The sequence below is a fragment of the Mus caroli genome, unplaced genomic scaffold, assembly GCF_978045245.1.
Source record: "Mus caroli unplaced genomic scaffold, Mus_caroli_1 scaffold_11, whole genome shotgun sequence".
Lineage (NCBI taxonomy): Eukaryota > Metazoa > Chordata > Mammalia > Rodentia > Muridae > Mus > Mus caroli.
In genome coordinates this window covers 69313336-69337443 of record NW_028227266.1, presented here as the reverse complement: position 1 = coordinate 69337443, position 24108 = coordinate 69313336, and the positions used below count along the sequence as shown (strand labels likewise).

Here is a 24108-nt window from a genome sequence, read left to right as displayed (position 1 = left end):
AGAGGATGGCCTAGACAGTCATCAATGGGAGGAGAGGCCCTTGGTCTGTGAAGGTTCTATGCCCCAATATAGGGGAATGCCAGGGCCAGGAAGCAGGAGTGGGTGGGTTGGTGAGCAAGGGGAGGAAAGAGAGGATATGGGGTTTCGGAGGGGAAACCAGGAAAGGGGATAACATTTGAAATGTAAATAAAGAAAATATCTAATAAAAAAAGAAAAAGAAAAATCTCAATGGTGATGGCAGGAATTATTGCTTATGGATCAACACGAACTCCAAAATTCAACACTTGAAAAAAACTTTCCATTATCTTTTCTAACTTTTCCAGTTTTGGCATGGTGGCACATTGCCTTAATTCTAGCACTTGGGAAGCAGAGGCAAGCAATTTTCTGGAAGTTTGAGTCCAGTCTGGTCTACATAACAACTTTCAGGCTAGCTACACTACATAGTGAGACCCAACCTCAATTAAAAGAAAGAAAGAAAGAAAGAAAGAAAGAAAGAAAGAAAGAAAGAAAGAAAGAAAGGAAGGAAGAGAAAAAGAAAGAAAGAAAGAAAGAAAGAAAGAAAGAAAGAAAGAAAGAAAGGAAGGGAGAGAGAGAGAAAGAAAGAAAGAAAGAAAGAAAGAAAGAAAGAAAGAAAGAAAGAAAGAAAGAGAGAGAGAAAAAGAAAATTTCCAGTCTTAAAAACACAGCGTTCACATCTATAATCTCAAAATTGGAGTGGGAGAAAAAGTACAAGAGGATTGCTGTGAATTCCAGGTCAGTTAGTCTAAGACATAGGGTAAGACTCTCAAATTGGAAGAGAGGCAGAACCAGCCAGGGCTACAAATTGAGACTCTGTCTCAAAAAACAAAAGTGAAATAAGATATGCAAAGTAGTAGAGGGCTCTGTAGAGTGTTTGTCATACATGTATTGAGCCCCAGCCCTAAAAAAAAAAGAAAAAAAAAAAAAAAGAAAAAGAAAGAAAGGGGGGGAGGGGAAGAAAAGAAAGGAAGAGAGGAGAGAGTTGGAGGTGGGAAGAAAGAGGGAGAAGTGGAAGAGAGTGCCGAGAAAGAGATCATCATTTCTGAGACAATAATAGTGATATTTTTAGTGTGAAACACAGTATTCAGTAACATGCTTGGTGCTAATACGTGAATGAGCAAAATAATGCATTAATTTTGTCTACTTTTCTAACCAGTAGCAGGACAGAAGCGTAACAATCCATGATGTACCATATATTTGTATACCTGATACTAAAGGAAGACCTGTCTTGTTCATTTTTATATTCTCAGACAACTTTGAAGAGGGAAGGGTCCAGGAAAAAAAAAAAAAAAAACTTTTCCAGAGCAGGTTAGATGATCTATATCCACTTTTGCCAATAAATAAATATATAGAAAAAAGAAAAAGTTGCCGGCAACTCTGTCCATCCTCTATGCAGATGTCAAGCCCTGATGAGAAGTCAATTCTAATTTAAAAAGCCACTTTTTCGGGAAGCAGAAGCTTCCCACTCCGTGCAAAGAAAAGCCAAGTGAACAGAACCGCAAAGACTTGGCTTGCTTCAAACGCAAACTAATTTATTATTATTGGCCCAAATTTACCCTCTCGCCTGGGGCGTAGGCCAATATCCACAACCTCATTGAACCTCCGGCAGGGCAAACCAGTAGCTGGTTGGGAGCGCAGCGATTCTCAGCCAAAACCCAGGGAGAGCTGTCCCTGTGCTTCGCAGTCTTCCAAAAGCCTCCAACAGAACTTGCCTTTCAAATTTGCATTTCCTAAGAAATGCTTCCAATTCTCAACATTAAAAGCTAAAACAACAACAACAACAACAAAAACAGCTCTCCCGAGGCCTTCAGGGAATGGCTGTCTTCCAATGCTACTACCACTTTCGGGGTCCACCAGGCTCAAGCCCAAAACTAGACCACACTCGCTACAAGCCTCAGCCACTGCCTTTAAAGTAACCGCGCGCAGCGGGGATGCCCGGGAGTTCAACTTCCGGCAGCACACACAAGATTATTTTCCTAGTGGCGCTGCGGCTCTCGGAGCCGCGCCCCTGACCACGCCCTCAGCCACGCCCCTGGCCTCGCTCTGCCTTCCCTAGCCTGAACGCGCGGGAGGGGCGTGGCCTCGGGGGAGAAGCGCTCCCGGAGTGGGTCCGGGCGCTTCATCGAGCGCAGTCACGCGGAGGCACGCTCCGAGCGGGCGGGCGGGGGCACGCGCGCGCGCTCCCGCCGCCCTCTACGGTGACGTGCCTGGCCGAGGCCGCGCTAGGGCGCTGGAGCTGCTACAGAGCGGCTGTCATGGCGTCGGAGGCGCTAGCTGAGGAGAGCCGGCCGCGGTGTCTATAGGACCAGGGGCGGGCGGCCGGGGATGGAGAACAGCCCTGACAGCCCACAGCCTCTGGAACTCGGGGTGGCGGCCGGGAGAGTGTCGCCGCCGGAAGGGCGACGGCGCGGCGGGCGCGAGGCTGAGGATGGTCCCGCTGGACGCGCGGTGGACAGCGGCGGGCAGGGGGCGGCGGCGGCAGCGCGGAGCAGCCTCGGGGACCTGACGTCCGCCTCGCAGCTCGGATGCGGCGCGGGCTCGGACTTGAAGGACAGCGCGTCGTCGAGCCCTGCCGCCTCGGAGGTGCCTTCAAGAGGGCAGCACAAGGTGACCGCCTCCCCGGAGCTGGCCGAGGCCGCGGCGGGCCGAGGGTCGGGGCCAGTGGGCGACACGGGCACCTGCAGGGTGGAGCAGGCGGCGGAGGAGCCAAGCAGCACCGGCGCCCCGAGCAGCAGCTGCAGCGAGCCGAGCCCCCCTGGGGACTCGCCCAGCTTGGACTCCCTGGAGTCTTTCTCCAACCTGCATTCTTTCCCCAGTAGCTCTGAGTTCAATAGTGAGGAGGGAGCAGAGACCAGGGTCCCCGAGGACGTGGAGGAGGGCGCGGCGGGGCCGCCCAGGGCTGCACCTCTATGCAAAGAGGAGGAGGAGGAGGACCCGGCTCAGGTGCTGGCAGCCTCCAAAGAACGCTTTCCCGGACAGTCAGTGTATCACATCAAATGGATCCAGTGGAAAGAGGAGAACACGCCCATCATCACCCAGAATGAGAATGGACCCTGCCCTTTGCTGGCCATCCTCAATGTTTTGCTTCTCGCCTGGAAGGTACACTCTGCAGCTTTCTACTTCCTACAGCTTGTGGGGTGGGGAGGGGCAAAATGGGGTGAGGAAACTGCTGTTGGTCAGCTGATGGCTTCCTTCCATTCATCAGACTCCTCCTTTTTTTGAGACAAGGTTTGTCTGTGTAGCTTAAACTGTCCTCGAACAGTTTAAGATCTTAATGCTACAGCCTCTAGAGTGCTAGGTTTACAAACATGCACCCCTATATCTAACAGTCTCTTATTACATGAAATTAATTCCAGGACTTCTTTATTGAAAGATTATTCATGTGGCAACATGTCAGGAAGAATTGCCCCCAACTTAAGGTCTTTTTTGTATTAAAAATTCAACATTCGATTAAAGGTTGTAACTGATGGTTTACCTATAAACAAGTAGAATCCAAAGCACCCTGCACCTACATCTTCTGACTATTTTTAGCTATATTTGCCTATATTACTCCTTACTGACATTATTACATATGCAAAACGGTGAAAATTGGAAACAGTGGTTGATCTTCAGTTACTATCAATCTCATATTATGGAGTAAGTTTTAATGATTTTATCTACGTGTTTTCTGGAAAAGGCTGTCTGTCCCACTGTGGTGTGGATGCATGAAAGAACAGTGATGGGAAAGATACAACCTTTTTAGACAAATTCCATTTAAGGAAAAGCATTGGTCTGAGCCTGCTTACCATAAATTACTTGTTTTCAAAGACAGTATTTTCATCTTGTGTATGATTTTGGTTTTGTTTTTACTTTCTTTGTTTCTTTGACTCTACTTCAAAGGTTTGGCATTTTTACTAGTAACTGTACATTAGAATGTTTGTTAAGGAAGCTAAAACTATTAACAACTAAAATAAGGAATGATAAATCTAAGGTCTTGGAGAAGGGAAGGGCAAGTGTATTGAAGCCTCAGAATATAGTGTCATATTTAAGTTTGCAGTATCTGCGTTTTGAGAGGATGCATCTCAGCACCTGTTTTCAAATTGATGATTCCAGTTATAGTTAAAATGTTCCCTAGAAGAAGAATAGTTTGAATTATGCTAACCAGTTATGAAGAACTATGATGGGTAGTGAGGGAGAGATTCCAACACCAAATCTTGCAGCTCTAAGTTGGGTATCCAGGGCTCCTGATGGAATCATCTGGGCTCCAGTCATCTGGATTAGTCTGTTAAGAAGTAAGCATGCATGCTAATGAATTGGAAGATTATTTTGATTAACCTCTGCTTAAAGCATTCTAGGGCTTTTCTAGCCAAGAGTTCCAAACTTTTCCACATTCTTTCCACAAACCAGTTCAAGATGTCCAAGAGTTACATTGTCAGGTTTATCACTGCAAAGGCTCCATTCCTGAGTACCAGTTTTCTGGCATAGTTACTTTTCTCAGTGCTGTAACAAAATACCTGACAAAAGCAACTTAAGGTAGGGTTTATTTTCGCTCACAGTTTGAGGGTACAGACCATTAGTTGGGGAAGCCATGGCAGCTGGCACTTGAGACCACTGGTCACATTGCATTCATAGTCAGGGAGCAGAGAGACGACTGCTCAGTTTGATTCCTCCTTTTTCTTTAGTCCAAGCCTGCAGCCCATGGAATGGTGCCACCCACATTCACAGTAGGAGGAGCAGTCACCATGGCCTGGATTACTTTGAGGATATATGAGCCTTGAATTGACTCTGAAAGGCAGATCCCAATTGTGTGACCACATGTTTGGGTTCTGGCTTTGTGGAAGACATTATACATGCAAAGACAGTAGAGTGCATCAGCCCTTCAGTAGCTCAGTATATGGTAAAGAGGCAGACTTAAGGAGTAATTGTAGAGCGACATGAACAGGGCTCATAGTCTAAGGAAGTAAAAAAAAAAAAGTATGTGGTAGGGGAGGGGGGTTGGGGATGGGAATCTCAGGGGAAGGCTTCAGAGATGAGAAAGGCAATCAGCTCTGAAGATGGAATGAGATGAGGCCTCTGAACAAAAGGGTGCATTTGAGGAAAGATCAGAGAGAGCTTGAAATGCAGTGGAGAGGAGAAAGAAAGGGTCATAACAAGAAGTAAATTTGATGGGTTTGGTTCGTCTGTGAAAAGTATCCACACTAATGAATTTGAAGATCATCTTGAAAATCTGTGGTTCCCAGTCCCTTTTCTGCCTGTAGGTTATTTATGCCAACAAAAATCAGTCATCATTAATGATTGATAGGGTGATGAACGATATAAGCAATGTCAGGTAGTATTCTCAAGGTGAGCCAGGTTTTCTGGAGGTCAAAGCTGTTTTCCTAATAATACAAAAATGTTATTTGCCTTTTGGAAGTCAGAAGAGATTTCCAGGTTCTTGGATGGATGAGTGATGATTGAGGTTAAAAAGGAGAACAAAAGGGCAGAACACATAGAAAGAAAGATTTGTCAGGTTATAATGTCTAAGAACTAGTTTCTGTGTGTGCATGTGCGTGTCCATGTGCGTGTGTGTGTGTGTGTGTGTGTGTGTGTGTGTGTGTGTGTGTGTGTGAGCACACTCGCTTGCTCGATCACTTGCACTCACTCATTCATGCATGTGTGTAGTGAGTGCACAAGCCCTCACCTATGTAGGTATGGAGACCAGAGGTCGGGTTTTTTTCTGTATCACTCTCAGTGTTTCTTGTTTGAGGATTTTTAGAGACAGGGTCTCTCTGTTGAACTTGTTCTTTCAGTTCGACTGGCTGGCCGGTGAGCCCTGGATTTTCCTGTTCTACTTCTCCACCCCTCAGTTCTGAGGTCACAGAAGCATGACACTGCAACCCAGTTTTGACATGGGTGCTGGGGACCTAAACTCAGGTGCACTGTTTCCACTAAGCCATTTGGCCAGCCCCGAGTTTCTTCATTTTTCAAGTTACTTTTCATAATTAGCATATATTGTACAAAATAATGAGTCTCACTATGACATTTGCATACATGCAAAATAATGTATTTTGATCATATTCATCTTTTCACATGATATAAATTATATAGAAAATGGATTTGATTATAACATTTTTGTTTTGTTTTTGAGACAGTCTCATATATCACAGGCTGGGCTCCAGCTTATTGTGCAGCTGTTTTTTTAAACTTCTGATTCTCCTGCCTCAACCTCCCAAGTACTAGAATTAAAAGCATATGCCACCATTCTCAGCTTGTGTGATTCTAGGGTCAAGCAGGACTTCATGTATGCTAGGCAGGCACCTGTCAACTGAGCTACATCTTCAGCCCTTATTATAGCATTTTTCAAACATGTTTGTAGTGTGCTTTGATTATCCTCACCTGACTCTAAGGGCTACCTTCTTCTTCTCAGTGTGCAAGAGTACTTTGCCTGCATGTGTATCTGTGTACTACATGCATACCTAGGAAGCCAGAAAGGGGTACCAGAGGTCCTGGAACTGGAGTTATTGACAGATGTGAGGCACCTGTGTGTGCTTAGTATTGTATCTGAGTCCTCAGGAAGAGTAGCCAGTGTTCTTAACCGCTGCTGAGTTGTCTCTCTAGACTTGAAGGTTAGTTTCCTGGTTTACAAACAGAGCTTATAAATGAGAAAAAAAAAAGAAAGAAAAAACTAAGCAACGTGATGACAAAAGGAGGAAAAATCAATAGCAAGAAACTTAAAGTTGAAATGGATATTTCCTGTTTTATCACCTTGAAGTCAAGTTCCACGTGTGCGAACATCTTTCCATCAGTGACTGTTTTCTGTGGCTCTCCCTCCTTTTTTATGCCATCTCTTGGAAGTCCCATGTGTTTTCCACAAACACCCCGTTCCTTTCTGACTTACTCTGCCCCATCCTACTCCAAACCTGTAGAAGAACTACAGTCACACTATTTTTTTTCATGCTCTCTTTTCCTCAAGTAAGCATAAAACTCTTTTGAGGTTTTCCAAGTGTGTTTATTGCTTATAAAAAAGGAAAAACAGATGGTGAGCCAAAGATTCTATCTGAGCCTCTGCCTACTCTGTTTTAAATATAGATCTTGTAAAAAGAAATTAAAACCTTCACACAGTGGTGGGACCTCATTTACATAAAAGGTTTGAGGGGTGGTTCTGGGGCTTCCTTTCCCAGTTCCTCCCAAAAATTAGAAGGAATATATGTCTCTGGACTTGTGAGTGAAGCAGATGAGAGCAGTATGGCCCTGTTGGGGTGATGCCTAATGTCAGTGTCAGTCCATCACCTTTGCTCTGATAGTATTCTGTCAGTGAACAAGCCTTCCTTTCCCTTTTCCTATCATGCCTGTGCAGGGTCGAGTAAAGGACATTTGAGTTTTAAATACATTTGGTACCCACAAACTAGGCCTTCGAATATAGTAACTTTTTGTTTCTACTTTTGTTTTGTTTTGTTTTGTTTTTGTTTTAAAATGGGGTATTGCTTTTTGAACTCTCAATTCTCTGTATTCAGCCTCTTGAGTGCTGGAATTAGCAGGTGCACAGCAGCATACCTGGCTTAAAGGCAACTTTGATATTGTCCCACTTTTTAAAAAATAAGATATTTCCATGTATCCTTTGTGTTTGGAGGGGATGCTGTTTTTCATGCATGTGTACCACATGTATGCATGGTGCTGGTTATGGCCAGAAGATGGCCTCAGAGTTCTTGGAACTGGACTTACATATGGTTGTGAGTGCTGGGAATGGAATTCAGGTAAATGCCCTTAGCCTCCGAGACACCTCTTCAGCCACTTTACTTTCCGCTTTTTAACAATTATTTTTATTTTATGTGTATGATTGTTTTGTCTATATATTTTCTGTCTGTGTACCATGTGTATGCCTGTACCTTCAAAGTCCAGAAAGCATCAGATCCTCTGGGATTAGAGTTATAGTCGGTTGTAAACTGCCCTGTGGGTACTGGAAATCAAACTTAGGTCCTATGAAGGACCAGTGATCTGAAGCCACTAAACTATCTTTCCAGTTCATTATTTTCCACTTTTAATTGGTTAAATTGTTTTTTCCTTTGGTTTGGTTTTGTGACAGGCTTCAGATTCACTCTGTACCTGTCTGACCCTGATCTGAAAAGGCCATATCAAACAAAACAAAACAAAAAAAGGTGTTGAGTAACTATTCTGGAGCCAAAAATGAGTGGCCCAGGCTGGGGAAAACAGATTTAGGTTACCTCAAATCCCATGCTCAGATGTGATAACAGTTTCATGAAATTGTTAGAGCAACAGAACAGAGACTGTTTCAAATACATTGGTGGAAACATACAGTGAATTATAGAAAGTGAGGGAGTGAGGGAAGTTGAAGGAACCAAGTTAGTTATATGTCTCAGATGCCATCTGCTGACTTCCTTAGGTTTTAGGTTAGTGGAACCTAGTAGTCTGCTACATTAATAAATTCCGAAGATGTTAGGTCAGACACAAAAGTGAGTTATTATAAGGACCAGAGATAGTCCAAGATAAATTATAATTATAATCTGGACCTGTAATGTCCTAGCCTTTCCATAATCACTGAGGTGCTATCAGTTAATCAGACTTAGTAGAACAGTTAATATAAATGCAACCTCTTTTGGGGAACTACATTTAGTATGCTAAGTAAGCACTCTAACACTGACCTTTACACTCCATTTTCAGGTGTTTTCATCAGGCTGCATGTACCCCAGGATACTAAGATTGTGCCCTAAAATAGATTAATTACCTTACTTTAAACATTCTGAAATTGTGTGTGTGCACTCGTGCATACATTCGTGGGGGGGGGCACATTTTGTGGATGACATTGTCATGTCATAATGTGACATGTTAGACACATCTGATTGTGACAGACATTTATTTCACTGACTGAACATACTTTATTCTTTCCTCTCTTTTTTCTTTTGAAGTTCATGGTGTCATAATGAAAGAGGAACTTATATTGCTGTGAATCTCAAGTCACATTACAAGTCATCTACTTACTTTGGGCGAACAATTCAAAGCCTTCATTTATTCTTTGAATTAATTATGTCTGTGACTTGTTTCACAGTCATCAATTAATGTGACAAGTAAGTTGCATGATAGTTAGTAGGTAATTTCATAAACAGACTGGACAAACTCAATTTTATTATCTCTTCTAGTATCTCTACCTTTAAAAAGCTGTTGGAACTGGGTATCCCAACCCTTGAGAGTCGGAGGCGGAAGGGCCATCAGGAGTGCTGTGTAACCATGAGGAGCTGAATCATCTAACAGGTGTAGTCTTGGAAACACCTGTAATCCCCGCACTGTGAAGGGACAGGAACAGGAAGATCACTGGGACTTACTGTTGACAGCCTAGCTAAAGCACACACAAGCTCTGGGTTCAGGGAGACACCCTTTCTCAAAGGAGTAAAGAGAAAAGTTACAGAGGAGGGGACTCTTGATGCCCTCCTCTGGCCTCTGTTCATACATATACACACAAACACAGACAGACACCAATACAAGAAAGTTGTTAGGACTTTATTATATATATATTTAATACTTATTGATATTGAAATTAAGTAGTTAACAATTACCAGCCAGGTGGTAGCACACCTTTAATCTCAGCACTCTGGAGGCAGAGGCAGGTGGATCTCTGTGAGTTGGAAGCCAGCCAGGTCTACAGAAATAATCCCAAGACATCCAGGGATTATTACACAGAGAAACCGTGTCTTGGAAGAAGGAGAAGGAGAAGAGTTATTTAACAGTTACCCATGATCATTTTCAAATAGCTTTTTTGGTGTGTGATGGTGTGTGTTGTTTGTTTCTTGAGACAAGGTCTAAGTACATAGCTCTTGCTGATCTGGTACTCACTGTGTACGTCAGTCTGGCCTCACACTCCCTGTGACCTTTCTGCTTCTGCCTCCTGAGTTTTAGGATTAAAGGCTTATGTCAGTGCCTCCTTATTTCTTAGGAATTGTTGGGTCCTCTGCATTTACTACTTCTCCCAGTCCTTAAAATCTTGCCTTATCACTTTTAGGACGTTTTGCATTCCTGTTTAAAATTTCACTAATATTTGAAACATAAGATTTTGTTGTTTTTATTTTGGACTCTCTCGAGGCCACTTCTAATCCCCGAATAGAGGTAGTCATCTGTGTTATATATGCTTAGAACATGGCATGGTAAGACAGTCTCCTTTTGGAAAGTTCAAGACTGTTCTGAAATCATCTGTAGACGCCTAGGATTATAGAATATAGATGACAAATTCATATGCTCTTCAGTGTCTCCATCTCACTCTTCTCTGGTCTGACGCAGGGTTAAACACAGCTCTGCCACTGCGCTGTAGCCCCAGTCTCTTTGGCTTCTTAATTTACAGCATTGCACAAACTAAAAGAATGGTTTCTTTTATCTCTTTTTACATTTATTTATGTATTGGGAGAGTTCACTAAAGCCCATGTGTGGAGGTCAGAGAACAACCTGATGGGATGTCAGGTCACTGGGCTCCCCCTTGGGTAGGAAGTTCCTTTACCTGCTGAACCAGCTTTCAGGCCCCTTTAGAAAGGATAAATTCTTTGTCTGTGAAATTTTCTGGTGAATTTGTCACAGTGACTCTTTCTTAAATAAGAGAACACATAATTCTTTTAAAAGAAAACATCATTTGAGTTGGCAAGAAGGCTTGACAGGTAAAGGAGCTTGCCACCAAGACTGACAACCTGAATTCAATTCCTAGGACCCAAAGGGTGGAAAGAAAGAATAGATTCTGGCAAGCTATCTTCTGACCTCAACAAGTATGCCATGGCACATGCATGCCCATACAGATACAAGCAGAAAAATAAATAAATGTAAAGAAGTGTAAAAATAATAAACATGGCAGGCATGGTGTCATACAGCTTTAATCTCAGCATGCAGGAAACAGAGGCAGATATCTGTGAGTTTGAGACCAGTCTGGTCTACATGGAGGGCTTCAGGCCAGCTAAGGCTGTTTAGTGAGGAAGAAGAGGAGGAAGAGGAGGAGGAGGAGGAGTGATTTTTAAAACCACTGATAGCCATAAACAGCACTTCTAAATTGCTGTGAAATTGAAAGTTCCATCATTAGAATAAAATGTAGCTAAATATCAGCACTTCAAAATTGATATTGAAACAACTTGATAAATACCATATAAGAATAGCTAGAATAGTCTAAAGCAAAAATCTAGTAAGTTTTCTTATAAAGAACTATTTAGTGGGGCTAAGGAGATAACCGAGGGGTTAAGAGCACTGACTGCTCTTCTAGAAGGATCCGAATTCAATACCCAGAACTCATACGGCAGCTCACAACCATCTAGAATTCCAATTCCAGTAAATCTGATGCTCGCTTCTATGGGTACCAGGTATACAAATGGTTCACAGACATACAGACATGTAAAATACCCATACACATAAAATAAATAATAAAAAATTTAAAACTATTTAGTATTTATTATTTATTTTAAGCATTCTGTTTCACGAGTCTCTGCTAGAGAAATTAAACTATGCCACTGTAATACAAGAAAAAAAATGTAGAATATATTGAAATGAAGCCAAAAAATACATAAACAATGTGAGTAAGAAAAAAAAACTGAAATTTTTCTTAGAAAAACAGCCGGTGAACTATAATTTGCCAGTGAACTTCAGTTTTAAAATTATATGTAGGAAGTGGCCTGCAAAGCTGGCTCAGCAGTTCAGAACACATACAACTCTTGCAGAGGACCTCAGTTTAATTCTCCGCACCCAAGAGTCAGGGCTCACAGCTAGCCTATAACCCCAGCTCCATTAGTTCCAGCAGCCTTTTCTGGAGTCTTTGTACATATATACACATGGCACATAAGTAAAAAAAAAAAAGTCTTTTAAATATATTTTTATTCATTTTCATTTTAATTATTTTTAACTTGAATTGTTTATTTTTTAAGAATCTTTTGTTGAGTGCACTGCAGTAGGCGATTGGATTAGACAGTAATTAGAATACTGCCTGCAGCCAAAATTGTTCTCTAGAATACATTGCTACAGAGATAAAAAATCATTTAGAATAATATGACAAGAAAACCTCTGTGGTGAGTCTTGGTTTTCCCCTGAGTGATAAAATCGGAAGATAACTTGACCCTAACCATCAGCTGTCATATATGCTCTTAGAGAGGCTAACACTACCAAATTTTGCAGTGATCATTTTGAAAACTTATTTTAACATTAATGAAAAACATTTTTATATGCCATTAACACATTTGGTAGCATAGACTTAGAATAACTTCTTTAACTCTTAGGATGCTACTGGAGAAACTGATGATTGAACCAGTTTCCTTGAGAGAGAGAATAATGACTAACAATTTTTATGTTCTTCTCTCATTGATATGGTAATTATTTGGAATTTCCCCCTCAGAATTCTTTGTGTATTTGTTTTTCGAGACAGGGTTTCTCTGTGTAGCCCTGGCTGTCCTGGAACTCACTCTGTAGACCAGGCTGGCCTCGAACTCAGAAATCCACCTGCCTCTGCCTCCCAAGTGCTAGGATTAAAGATGTGCACCACTACTTCCCACCTCCTTCCTGAATATTTTTAATACTTTTCAAAGAAAGTGTATGTATGTGAGTGTGACTGCATGTATGTATGTGCCTGGTTCATTCAGGGTCCAAAAGGAGGTGTCTAATCTCTGAAAACTGGGGTTACAAATAATTGTGAGCGACTATGTATATGCAAATGTGCCTAACTGCTGATGTATCTCTCTAGCCTCCTGAATATTTATTTTTCTTCTATTCTGTGAATATAACAGAGTGTGATTGTAGATGTCAGTTAAAATATTTAGTTATTGGTCATGGTATGTGTAGCTCATCTTGATAATTCATGTGAAAACTTACCTTGGGCCAATAAGGTCGGTCAGTAAGGGACTTGCTACCCAGTCCTAGAGACCCCAGTTTGCAGCGCCCCAGAGGCTTCTTACGTTCTTCTACTACAACTCTTAACTTCCAGGAGTAACCATAATCTTGACCTTTGTTGTTAGGTTTTGTTTTATCATTTTCTTTGTCTTATGTAGCATAGGCTGGCCTCATGCTGTATAGCCAAAGAAGGCCTTGAACTTCTGATTCTCCTGTCCTCATCTCCCATCAATAGGGTGACAAGTGCAGGGTGTTTGTTTGTTTGTTTGGGTTTTTTTTGTTTTGTTTTTTACAAACCCTCTATGTAGTCCAAGATGGAATTATAGGTTTATATTTTCTTACTTTTTAAAAATACTTTTGTTACCTACATATGTACTTCTAAATAATATAACTTATTTTTGCCAATTTTTAAATTTTATATTTTAAAATCATAGATAATTCTTTAGTGTTTTGTTAGTACTTTGATATTGTTTTTATTTTAACCATTCGGAATATGCCCAAGGTAGATTGAAATTATAAATATGACGCTTTGTTTCATCTCGACTTCCAGAAAACAATTCCATTAATGACTTGTTACATACTGGTGCCTCCTCCTGATCTTTAACTGAATTGTCTACCATTCTGGGCACATAGCAATTATGTTAGATGGTAAAGGGAGTAACATGGCTTTACAGACTCTGTATGGTTCCCTTTTACAGACTTCTTAATATCTCTGCACGATTCTCTATCACCTTAGAAATATTACAGTGACAGTACTGACCTTGTAATACTTTAATTTTTGCTATTTTCTTTCTTTTTAACATCCTTAAAAATTATTTGTGTGTGTGTGTGTGTGAGAGAGAGAGAGAGAGAGAGAGAGAGAGAGAGATGTAAGTGAGGGTTCATGTCTGTCTTGGTGTGTGTATATATCACAGTATGTGTGAAAAACAGAGGAAAACTATTAGGAGCCCATTCTCTCCTTTCACCCTGGGATCAAATTCAAGACATCAAGCTCATCTGTTAAGCACTTTCACCCGCTATTTTGTTCACTTGTATCTGTATTTTTTGAGAAAGAGTCACACTCTATAGCTCAAACTCTTAAAACTCATGGCCATCCTACTGAGTACTGGGAGTATAGGCATGAGCCACATGCTTGGGTGACTTTGTTATATAAGCATGAATGTTAATGTATTTATATAGTAGGTGTATGTCTGTCTGTGTGTGTGTGCACACACGCATGCATGCACAGACATGTATACTTGTTTTTGACTACAGGAAACAATTCAGTCATGAAAAACATTGTTTTATAGAAATAATACTTCATTTTTTTCAGGTGAAACTTCCACCAATGATGGAAATCATAACTGCGGAGCAGCTGATGGAATATTTAGGTCAGTACAGAAAACAACATGACTTTTGTATCTTTTTCAAAATTAAATAAAGTTTCAAAGCTGTTACTTTACTGGTGCTATTAGGTATTCTATTTTAAAATTGTAGTTCTGAATCTGCTAATTAAAAATTTTACCACTGTATTACTATACTTAGCTGTTAAGACATTCTTCTGACTATCATTAGAATATATTAACTATGAATAAGAAGACTGAGAAAAATCCAGAGAATAGTACATTAATTAATTAAGTTGCATTCTTTCCTGGGCTTCTCCTTCAAGACAGAGGAGTAGGGGCTGGAGAGATGGCCCAGCCCTTTGAGCACTGGTTGCTCTTGCAGAGGACCCCTTCTCAGTTACAGCACCCACAGTGTGTCTGCAACTTCAGCTTTAGGGGATCCTACTTTATCTTCTTGCTTCCATAGGTATTAGGCCTGTACATTGTGCACATATGTACATATAGACAAGCACTTATACACATATAGTAAGAATACATCTTTTTTCAAAAGAGTAGTAATTCAGCTGTAGGCTATCTACATGAAACTGAACTTGTCTAGAGAAAAGTGGTTATGCACTGTAGTATGCCTTTTGCAATATTACCAAATAAGATATATTCCTCCATATCTTCCTAGTATTTTAGTGATTAAATTTTTATTTAAAAAGTATTGTTAATCATGTGCTAGGGAGATGACTTAGTTGGTAAATGCATGAGAACTGGACTTTGAATCCCCAGTATTCCTGTAAAAGTTGAGTGTGGCAGCTTGTGCCTATCCTATGTGGAAGGTGGAAGTAAGAACATCCTTGATGCTTCCTGGTCAACCAATCTGTCCAGATGAGCCCTAGCCACAGTGAGAGATCTTGTCTCAAAAAACTAAGGTGAAGAAGGGCTAAAGAGATAGGGTAGTGGTTAAGGTCACTTTACTGCTGATGCAGAGGACCTGTTCAGTTCCAAGCACCTACAACTATCTATAACCCCAACTTCAGGGAATACAACCTCTGGCATGAGCATCTGTACTTACACGCGCGTGTAAGTACACACACACACACACACACACACACAGAGAGAGAGAGAGAGAGAGAGAGAGAGAGAGAGAGAGAGAGAGAGAGAGAGAGAGATATGCACGTGCATAATTAAAAATAAATCCTAACTGGGTATGGTGGCACATGTTTTTAATCCCAACACCCAGAAGACAGAGGCAGGTAGATATATGAATTCTAGGCCAACCTCTTTTACAGAGTGAGTTCCAGAATAACTAAGACTACACAGAGATCCTGTCTCACAAAACAAACAAACATTCTTTTTAAAATAAAGTGATTGAGGAAGATACCACATAGCATAGTCTACATGTATACACACTCATGCATGTATAACCCCCACATATACATACAAATATATATGCAAAATATTGTTGGCAATATTTGATGGTATGATGCTATATGATGGTATATATCAGTAATCCCAGAACTTGGTATATTGAGGCAGAAGTAATGGTTATGAGTTTGAGGCCAGCATAGGCTACAAAGCAAGACTCAAAAGATAGACAAATAGATAGAGACAGACAGACAGATAGTAGGTAGGTAGGTAGAAAGCTGATAGTTTGTCTCAAGTGTTCCAGACAAATAGCTAACTGAGAGAGAGAGAGAGAGAGAGAGAGAGAGAGAGAGAGAGAGAGAGAGAGAGAGAGAGGAAGTGTTGAAGAAAGTATTTAATCATTTAATCTCAATCCGGGGTTTCAACCCTGCCTTTGACCATTCAGTTCCCAGATAAATGACACACAACTTTTATATTTATAATAAGGCTTAATCAAGACTAGAGCTGAGCAGATACCTACCCTCTATGCTATTAGAATCTACTTCTCCATCAGTAACCTCAAGTTATAATTCGCCATGTTATATCTGGGCAGCTTTCAGCTCCAATTAGTTCCAATTGGCTAGCCCTCATGGCTATGCTTTTTTGATTCATCTACCCCATGATGGCTTTCTCCTCTCTCTACTTTCTTCTCCCTCCTTGTGGTTTTCCTCTTTGTATTTTTTTCTAGAGCAATCTGTAGCCCCATGCATGGCAGAATTCTTTGTGTTTCTTTAACCATTTTCTCTAAAACATCTTTGTCAGAATCAGCTAACAGAATGTCATCCATGTAACGATAAATGATAGATTGAGAAAACTGCTTATGAAGTATTTCCAATGGTTGTTGCACAATATACTAACGTTAAGTTGGACTTTCCCTATGAAAGTTTAATATTCCCTGTGGAAGTGCCTTCCAATGTATCTTTTTTTTTTTTTTTTTTTTTTTCCGAGACAGGGTTTCTCTGTGTAGCTCTGGCTGTCCTGGAACTCACTCTGTAGACCAGGCTGGCCTCAAACTCATAAATCCGCCTGCCTCTGCCTCCCGAGTGCTGGGATTAACCAATGTATCTTTTAATTGGACCACTGTTGTTCAGAGTAGATACTGAGAAAGCAAACCTTTTCCTACCCTGCTCATGCAAGGGTATTGAGAAAAAGCAATCTTTCAAGTCAATTACTTAGTTAGGTAAAGGAAGTCCAGACTGTAAAGGACCCATTGGTTGAATTACTCCACTAATTGCTCTTAAATCCATTATCCTTCTCCATTTTCCTAACTTATTTTTTACAACAAACACAGAGGAATTCCATTGACTGCTAGACTTCTATATGTGAGCCTCCAGCTGTTCTTGTACCAGTTGTTCAAGTATCTGCATTATTTTCTTTTGTTATGGGCCATTGCTCTTGCCACACAGGCCAGTTTGATGACCATTTTAAGGGCAAGATGTTGGTATGTCAGCAGTGGCCCCTTTTATAAATTTGGAAACTCAGTCCCAGTGATGTCCTATGTTTGGACAATGGGCACAACTTGTGATTGCTCTCAATTACCTGTATCAATCAGGGAGAGGTTAAGAGAGAAAATTGGAAGTGGGACTTTTAGAAAGTGTGTGTGTGTGTGTGTGTGTGTATGCATGTGTGTGCATGTGTGTATGTGTGTCTCACACATACATATATATTTCATACTTATTAATTTATGTTTACTGGCTAGGGACCTCATAGTTATAGGTAAATTACTCTAAATACTTAAATATATACAGATAAAGGCTAGATTAGTGGACTTTAAACAGCCAAGATGATACCAAGGAGACGATAAAGAGGGCAGGAAGATGGCATGAGATGGGATCAGAGTCATTGGATTCAGATTAGGAAGGGCCCAAATTGGCTGATGTAAAGACTTTTTTTTTTTTGCTGTGAATGACCTGTGACTTCAATGAGGACACTGGACACAGCACTGACATGATCTGAACTTCACAAAAATGCTATTGCTGCTATAACACAGTATATTGTCATATTTGAATGTTTTTCTTTAAAACACACACACACAATTCCAGGGACTAGAGCATTAAGAACACTTGTTACTCTTCCAGGGGACTGAGTTTGGTTCCCAAAACTCATGTCAGTTAGCTCATAACCGCCTGTAACTCCAGGCTGGATCCAAGAGATCCAACACCCTTTCCCAGTTTCCATGGGTACCATGGAAAACACTCACACTAACTCATACATTGTATATAAATAAAAAATAAAAATGAATCTTCTACAAAATATATAAGATGTGCATAGTGATACATGCTTTAATCCTAACACTCTGGAGGCATAGGTAGGTGGATCTCTGAGTTCAAGAAAGAGTTCCAGGACAGCTATGGATAGACAGAGAAACCCTGTTTAGAGAAAAGAAAGAAAGAGAAAAAGGAAGAAAGAGAGGGGGGAGGAAAAGGAAGGAAGGCAGGAAGGCAGGAAGGCAGGAAGGCAGGAAGGCAGGAAGGCAGGAAGGAAGGAAGGAAGGAAGGAAGGAAGGAAGGAAGGAAGGAAGGACGAAAGAAAGAAAGAAAGAAAGAAAGAAAGAAAGAAAGAAAGAAAGAAAGAAAGAAAGAAAGAAAGAAAGAAAGATAGAGAGAGAGAGAGAGAGAGAGAGAGAGAGAGAGAGAGAGAGAGAGAGAAGAGGAGGGGGAAGGAGAGAGGGAGGGAGGGAGAGAGAGAGTATGTGTAGTTTCATGTCAACAACAGCTTTGATGTGGGTGCTAGTGTCCTGGGTCTTCTGGAAGAGCAGTCAGTACTCCTTACCTCTAAGCTACCTCTCCAGCCCCAACTATAAAAGAAAGAAAGAAAGCTAGATAGTTAGCTTGCTTAAAGGAAGAACATCTTATAATGTTCATGCATAACTGAAAAGCAGTCTATCCAAACAAAGGCAAAACTTTACAGCTGTATGGATTCAGCAGTCAGCTTTGGCTGATGGGCAGATGCATTACTATAAAACCAGAACAAACCATAGCATATCATATCCAGAGTACAACAGATTACAAACTATGGCATTTTATCTCAGGAAGATGGGGTGAGTGGGGGAGCCACTTAACCTCACCAATTCTATCATAAGCCTAGTGAGTGAGTGTGTGTGTGTGTGTGTGTGTGTGTGTGTGTGTGTGTGTGTGTGTTATCTGCCTTTCCAAGTTCTGCCCAGTTTTGAACCTGCTTTAGACAGTTCCTTGCAGAGGCCATTTATAAGCCTGCCAGTGTCTTTTTTCAAAACCACTTTAGATTTTTGATATACTTTATTTTTTATTTAGTCTCTGGGGAAAATAGACACTTCTCTATTTTTAATAATAAGAAATATTATTTTTGTATAACCATATAATGAGAGTAACATCTTTGTCCTAGTATCTATTTTAACCCATGACAAAAATGTGTTTGACTTTCATCAAATATTCTGAGAGTACTGGAGAAATGTTCAGTCAGTAAAGTACCTGAAAAACAAACAGAAGGACACCAGTTTGACCCCCAAGAACCCATATGAAAAAGCTGAGCATGGTAGTAGCACTTGTCTTTATAGTTCTGGGGAAACCAAACAGGAAGCTGCCTGGGGTTCAGTGGCCAGCTATCATAGCCTACTAGATATGGATGGATGGATTCCAGTGAGGAACCCTGTCTCAGAACTCAAAGTAGAGCGCTCACAAGAATCAACAAGAGAGATTGACCTCTGACCTTCACACATATAGGAGCATACACACAGATGAAAGAAATACCCTGGACAGAGTGGTACATGATGTAATCCCTGTACGCAGAAGAAGTAAGCAGGAGGATCCCAAGTTCAAGATTAGCCTGGGTTACATAATGAGCACCTGTCTCAGAACTAGCAAAAAAGGCTGGAGAGGTGGCTCAGTGGTTAAGAGCATCTACTGCTTTTCCAAATGACTTGTATTCAGGTTCTAACATTCATGTCAGGTAGCTTACAGCTGCCTGTAATTCCAGACCTGACACCATCTTTTGGCCTCTGCAGGCACTCAGGTCACATGTATGTATACACATATAACATTTAAGATTTTTATTTTAAGCACGCACACACATACATGTGTGTGTGTGTGTGCGTGTGTGTGTGTGTGTGTACAGTGCCCCATGGAGGCCAGAAGGCATAGGATCTCCTGTGACTGGGTTAAAGACAGTTGTTAGCTGCCTGACATGAGTGCTAGGAACCAAACTCAGATCCTCTCGAAGAATCATACGTGCTCTTAACTGCTGAGCTATATTTCCAGCTGTCTTACACATAATTTTAAAAATAACTCTTTAAAAATTGAAGGGGGAAAAGAAGAATACTTTTGTTTCATGAAATAGAGTCTTGCATACTCCATGTTGGCCTAGAGCTGACAGTCCTCTCCCTTCAGGCTCCAAGGAGGGCTGTGGGAAACAAGTGCCTTTTTTATGCAAAGAATGTTTTGAAAGTAAGTACAGGCACAAAGGTGGGATAATCTAGACAAAAGTATGCTCTTGAGAGATCATTTATTTACGTGTCTAAAAGAAACTCAATTTCTTCTTTTTAAAAAGACTTGATTATAAGGACGGTAGGTTTACTTTAGTGGTAAGAACACACCTTAGCACTCAACAAAGCTCTGGATTTGATCTCCAGCGCATGTACACACAAAAGCAATCAGATTCTTTTTTTTTTTTTTTCACTGTTCAAGGTTTATTTGGTGTTATCATTGGCATGACACTTGAGTGCTTGGTTCCATCATCCATATGCAGATCTTACATCTCACATAATAATGCAATGCACACTACAGACACATATAATACATAAAATATCCTGTACAACATTTATGCACAAGATATGCATAATGGACGTACACACTGGAGCCGGGTTATGACTAACTGGGAACTCACTGACATAGGCATGTTTGGTGAGGGTGAGCAATGCAGCAGGCTCACAGGGTAATCAAAGCTGAGCTGTGGTTAGTACAATGGTGTTGAGGTGGTGTGGGGAAACATCTCAGTTCCCACAGCTCTGCCCTGCTGCCAAGTGGTACTTGTGTAGCAGTAACCTGGTTAGTGTGACAGTCCCACTGTCTCCGAGACACACTGCTAACTATGCAGGCTTCGAGCAATCAGATTCTTATATTCCAAATTCTTCCTAAAATATATGGTTCCAGCATCGTGTGATTAGAACACTAGTAATCTTGTGCTATATTATAAATCATCCTAGTGTTTACTGGTACCAAACAATAATCCATTGCTATTTCACAGCATCTTTGGGGTCAGGAATCTAGGTGGCAGCCTCATCCAAGGTCTTAGGAGGCTGCAGACATGGCACCCACCAGCACTGCCACTTCAGGTGAAAAAGCAGCTACAAAGAATTGGTGGCTGTTCACTCAGTTGATGCCAGGACTCAGTTTATCATATTTGTGGTACTAAAGCTCTGTGTTACATAGGAGCCTCTCATGAGGAGCTTCATAGCATGGAACATGTCTTCAGAGAGTACAACAGTAAAAACTATACTGATTTATATTCTAATATAGAAGTGACACCTCATTACTCCATCATATTTTGTTTGTTAGAGATAAATCTGCCTAGGTATGGTGGAACCCATCTATAATCCAACTGGAGAGACTGAGGCATGATTTCAAGGCTAGCCTGGGCTACAAATTGACTCTGACTCAAGAATTCTGGGGGGGGGGGGGCAGCGAAAACCAAGATGAGTCAGTAAATTCATTTTGTGTTCAAGGATACATTTTTCAAAAGGCATAAATGTCAAGAGCCTTGTCATTAGTCTCCAAGCTTTTGTCTCTGTAAGAAGATCATTTAATACTGTCTCATATAATGTTCCACATCCTGGACTAACTAACATGGTAGCTAAGAAAGCAAATGCAGTCTTTCATCAAAATAAACATGAAACACAAATGAAATACAGGATTCAAGCAGAGCACTCACCTTCTTCATTATCTGAATAAATATCGTATAGAATTGATAGTTCTTGTATAAGTAAAATAAAGTCGTTGCTGGTGTAACTTCACCATCTTAAAATAATAGATTGGTGTCTGTAGATATTCTTTTGTTTTCAGAGTTGCAAAGCCTAAGACAGCAGTTCTCAACCTGTGGGTCACCTTTCAGATATTTACATTATGATTCATAACAGTAGCAAAATTACAGATAGGAAGTAGCAACGAAATAATTTTATGATCGGGGTCATCACAAGTGAAGGACTTATTTATGTTAAAGGGTTGCAGCTTTAGGAAGGTTGAGACCACTGGCATAAGAGACTATTTGGTATAGTATTTATAAATTTATTTCAAAGTAGAATTAAAGCTTATTGAAAGCAGTCTTGTTAACTTGTTAGCTACTTGGGTAAGAAGCTAATTCCATGCTGTTTCCATCAGACATAATTCCTTACTGTTTCTATCAAAATAAATTCCATTTAAATTGAAAGATTTGAACATTTAAAAGGGGACACATAATGGATAAAGACAGTATACATAAATATCTGTAAACTCTAAAGAGGTAACGATCTTTCAGAATCTACATAGCTATTTCCATTTGGGGAAAAAAATAGCAAGCAAACAAACAACAACAAACTATCATAAAGTATAAAAAAAGAAAAAAGAATATGGAAAAAATCTTTACTACATATATCACAGAAACTGAGCTAATTCCTCTTAACTTTGAAAGAGCTTTTAGGGTCATCAAGATGGAATAGTGAGCAAAGGTGCCCGCCATCAAGTCTGTCCACCTGATGTCAGTCCCCAAGCCCTACATGGCGGGAGGAAAGGTCTGAATGCCACATCTGTTCTCTGACCTTTACATGTGTGTGCACACGCGCGCACACACACACACACACACACACACTGAAAAGCAAATAAAATAGAAATGTGATGAAAATGTAAAAGAGCTTTTCCAACTCAATAAAATGATAGTAATTATACAGATAAAGAAAAGGACATATGCATTTAATAATTTTGCAGGCAATTTATAGACTGTAATTCTATGGGACAGCACATGCTTAGCATGTTCAGGGCCCTAATTCAATCACAAGAACTCCAAAATCTTTATATGAAGATAATATATAAGCCAAGTAGGACATTGCATGTCTTTATTCCAAGTTCTTGGGAGGCAGAAGCAGGTGGATCTCTCTGTGAGTTCCAGGTCACTCACAACTTCATAATGAGACCCTGGAGAGAAGGAAAGGAGGAGGGGAAGAGGGGGGAGGGGGGGGAGGGGGAGAGGGAGAGGGAGAGGGAGAGCTTTTCCAGAGGATCTAGTTCAATTGCATCCTCCACCAAGAAACACCTCACAACTGTCTATAATTCCAGTTCCAGGGGATTTGACACACTCTGGCCTGTGAGGTACCCATATGATGCACAGATATACATGCAGCAAAAAACCTATACATAGATATAAAAACTTAAAAGTGTGTGCGTGTGTGTGTGTGTGTATGCATGCACATGTATGTGTGTGTGTGTGTGTGTGTGTGTGTGTGTGTGGGTGGAGAGAGAGAGAGAGAGAGAGAGAGAGAGAGAGAGAGAGAGAATAGAAAGATAATACATAATAAAGTGTCCTCACATTTTTTAAGTTTTTAAAAAATATATTGAAAAGTTTTACATGTATTAAAAACTAATAGCATCTGTAGTTTGTGAGATCATAGGAGAAGTAGTTGAATTATTTATAGCAATTGAAGTTGGTGAATTCTTTGGGATCTCTATGGGTCATAGGAAGATGCTCAAATATATTGTAAATGTAAAATAAAAGAATATTCAAGTTGGGACTTATGGCATACATAGACCTCCAAGTCTAGTTAATCAGAAGGCTAAGGCAGGAGGATCTCTAGTTCAAGGCCAGCCTGGGAAACTTAGTGAGACTTTATCTTAATGACTAAAAGAAGGGCTAGAGAGAAGGCTCAGTGGTTAAGAACACTTTCTGCTCTTGCAGAGGACCTAGGTTCGATTCCTAGTACCCACATAGCAGCTCACAACCCTCTGTAACCACAGTTATAGGAATACCCTCTGATACCCTGCCTCTTCTTGGCATCAGACGCACAGATACATATGCTGGCAAAATACCCATATGTATATTTTTTATAATTATTATTTAAAAGGGACTGGAAATATAGTTCAGTGGTAGAGTGCTTGCCTGTCATGAATAGGGCCCTGGGTTCAGTCCATAGTACCACGAAATAGAAGAAAGGGTAAAAGGAAGAGAAAGTTCATGAGCATTATACTGTGTACGTTGAAAACTATGTAAGGCGAACAGTTAACTTTGATTTTCTCTGGATAGAACTAAGGGACCAACTTTATAAGCAACCTGTTGCTGCAATGTTTAAAAGTTTATAGTTTCTCTCCAGTATGTATTACTTTATGTGTTTGAAGATAACTGTATGACTGTCTCTAATATGTTGAAGCCTTTGCACATTTTTGTAATCATCATCATGACAGTATTCATACTGGAGAGAAATCCTATGAATGCAAGAAATGTGGTAAACCTTTTGTACATAATAGTTATCACCGAATGCAAAACACCAACTGTAGAGAAACCTTATACATGGACTCACTGTGGTAAAGGCTGTGCACATCATAGTAGTCTCCTAATACATAAA

The 24108-nt window shown here is 40.6% G+C and overlaps 1 protein-coding gene across 2 annotated transcripts in view; it reads left to right on the top strand.

Annotated features, from left to right (window-relative positions):
• The first annotated feature begins 2110 nt into the window (after positions 1 to 2110).
• The window catches only part of Mindy2 (MINDY lysine 48 deubiquitinase 2), a 57329-nt gene continuing 35331 nt past the window's right edge, over positions 2111 to 24108 (top strand). The window contains exons 1-2 of one of the 2 annotated variants that reach the window (XM_021172371.3): positions 2111 to 3117; positions 14144 to 14201. In XM_021172371.3, coding sequence (XP_021028030.1) covers positions 2344 to 3117; positions 14144 to 14201 — 832 coding nt within the window. In that variant the 5' untranslated portion in view covers positions 2111 to 2343. Of the gene's footprint in view, positions 3118 to 9208; positions 9244 to 14143; positions 14202 to 24108 lie in introns of those variants that run through there. The other variant, XM_085844769.1, reaches the window with a different exon arrangement.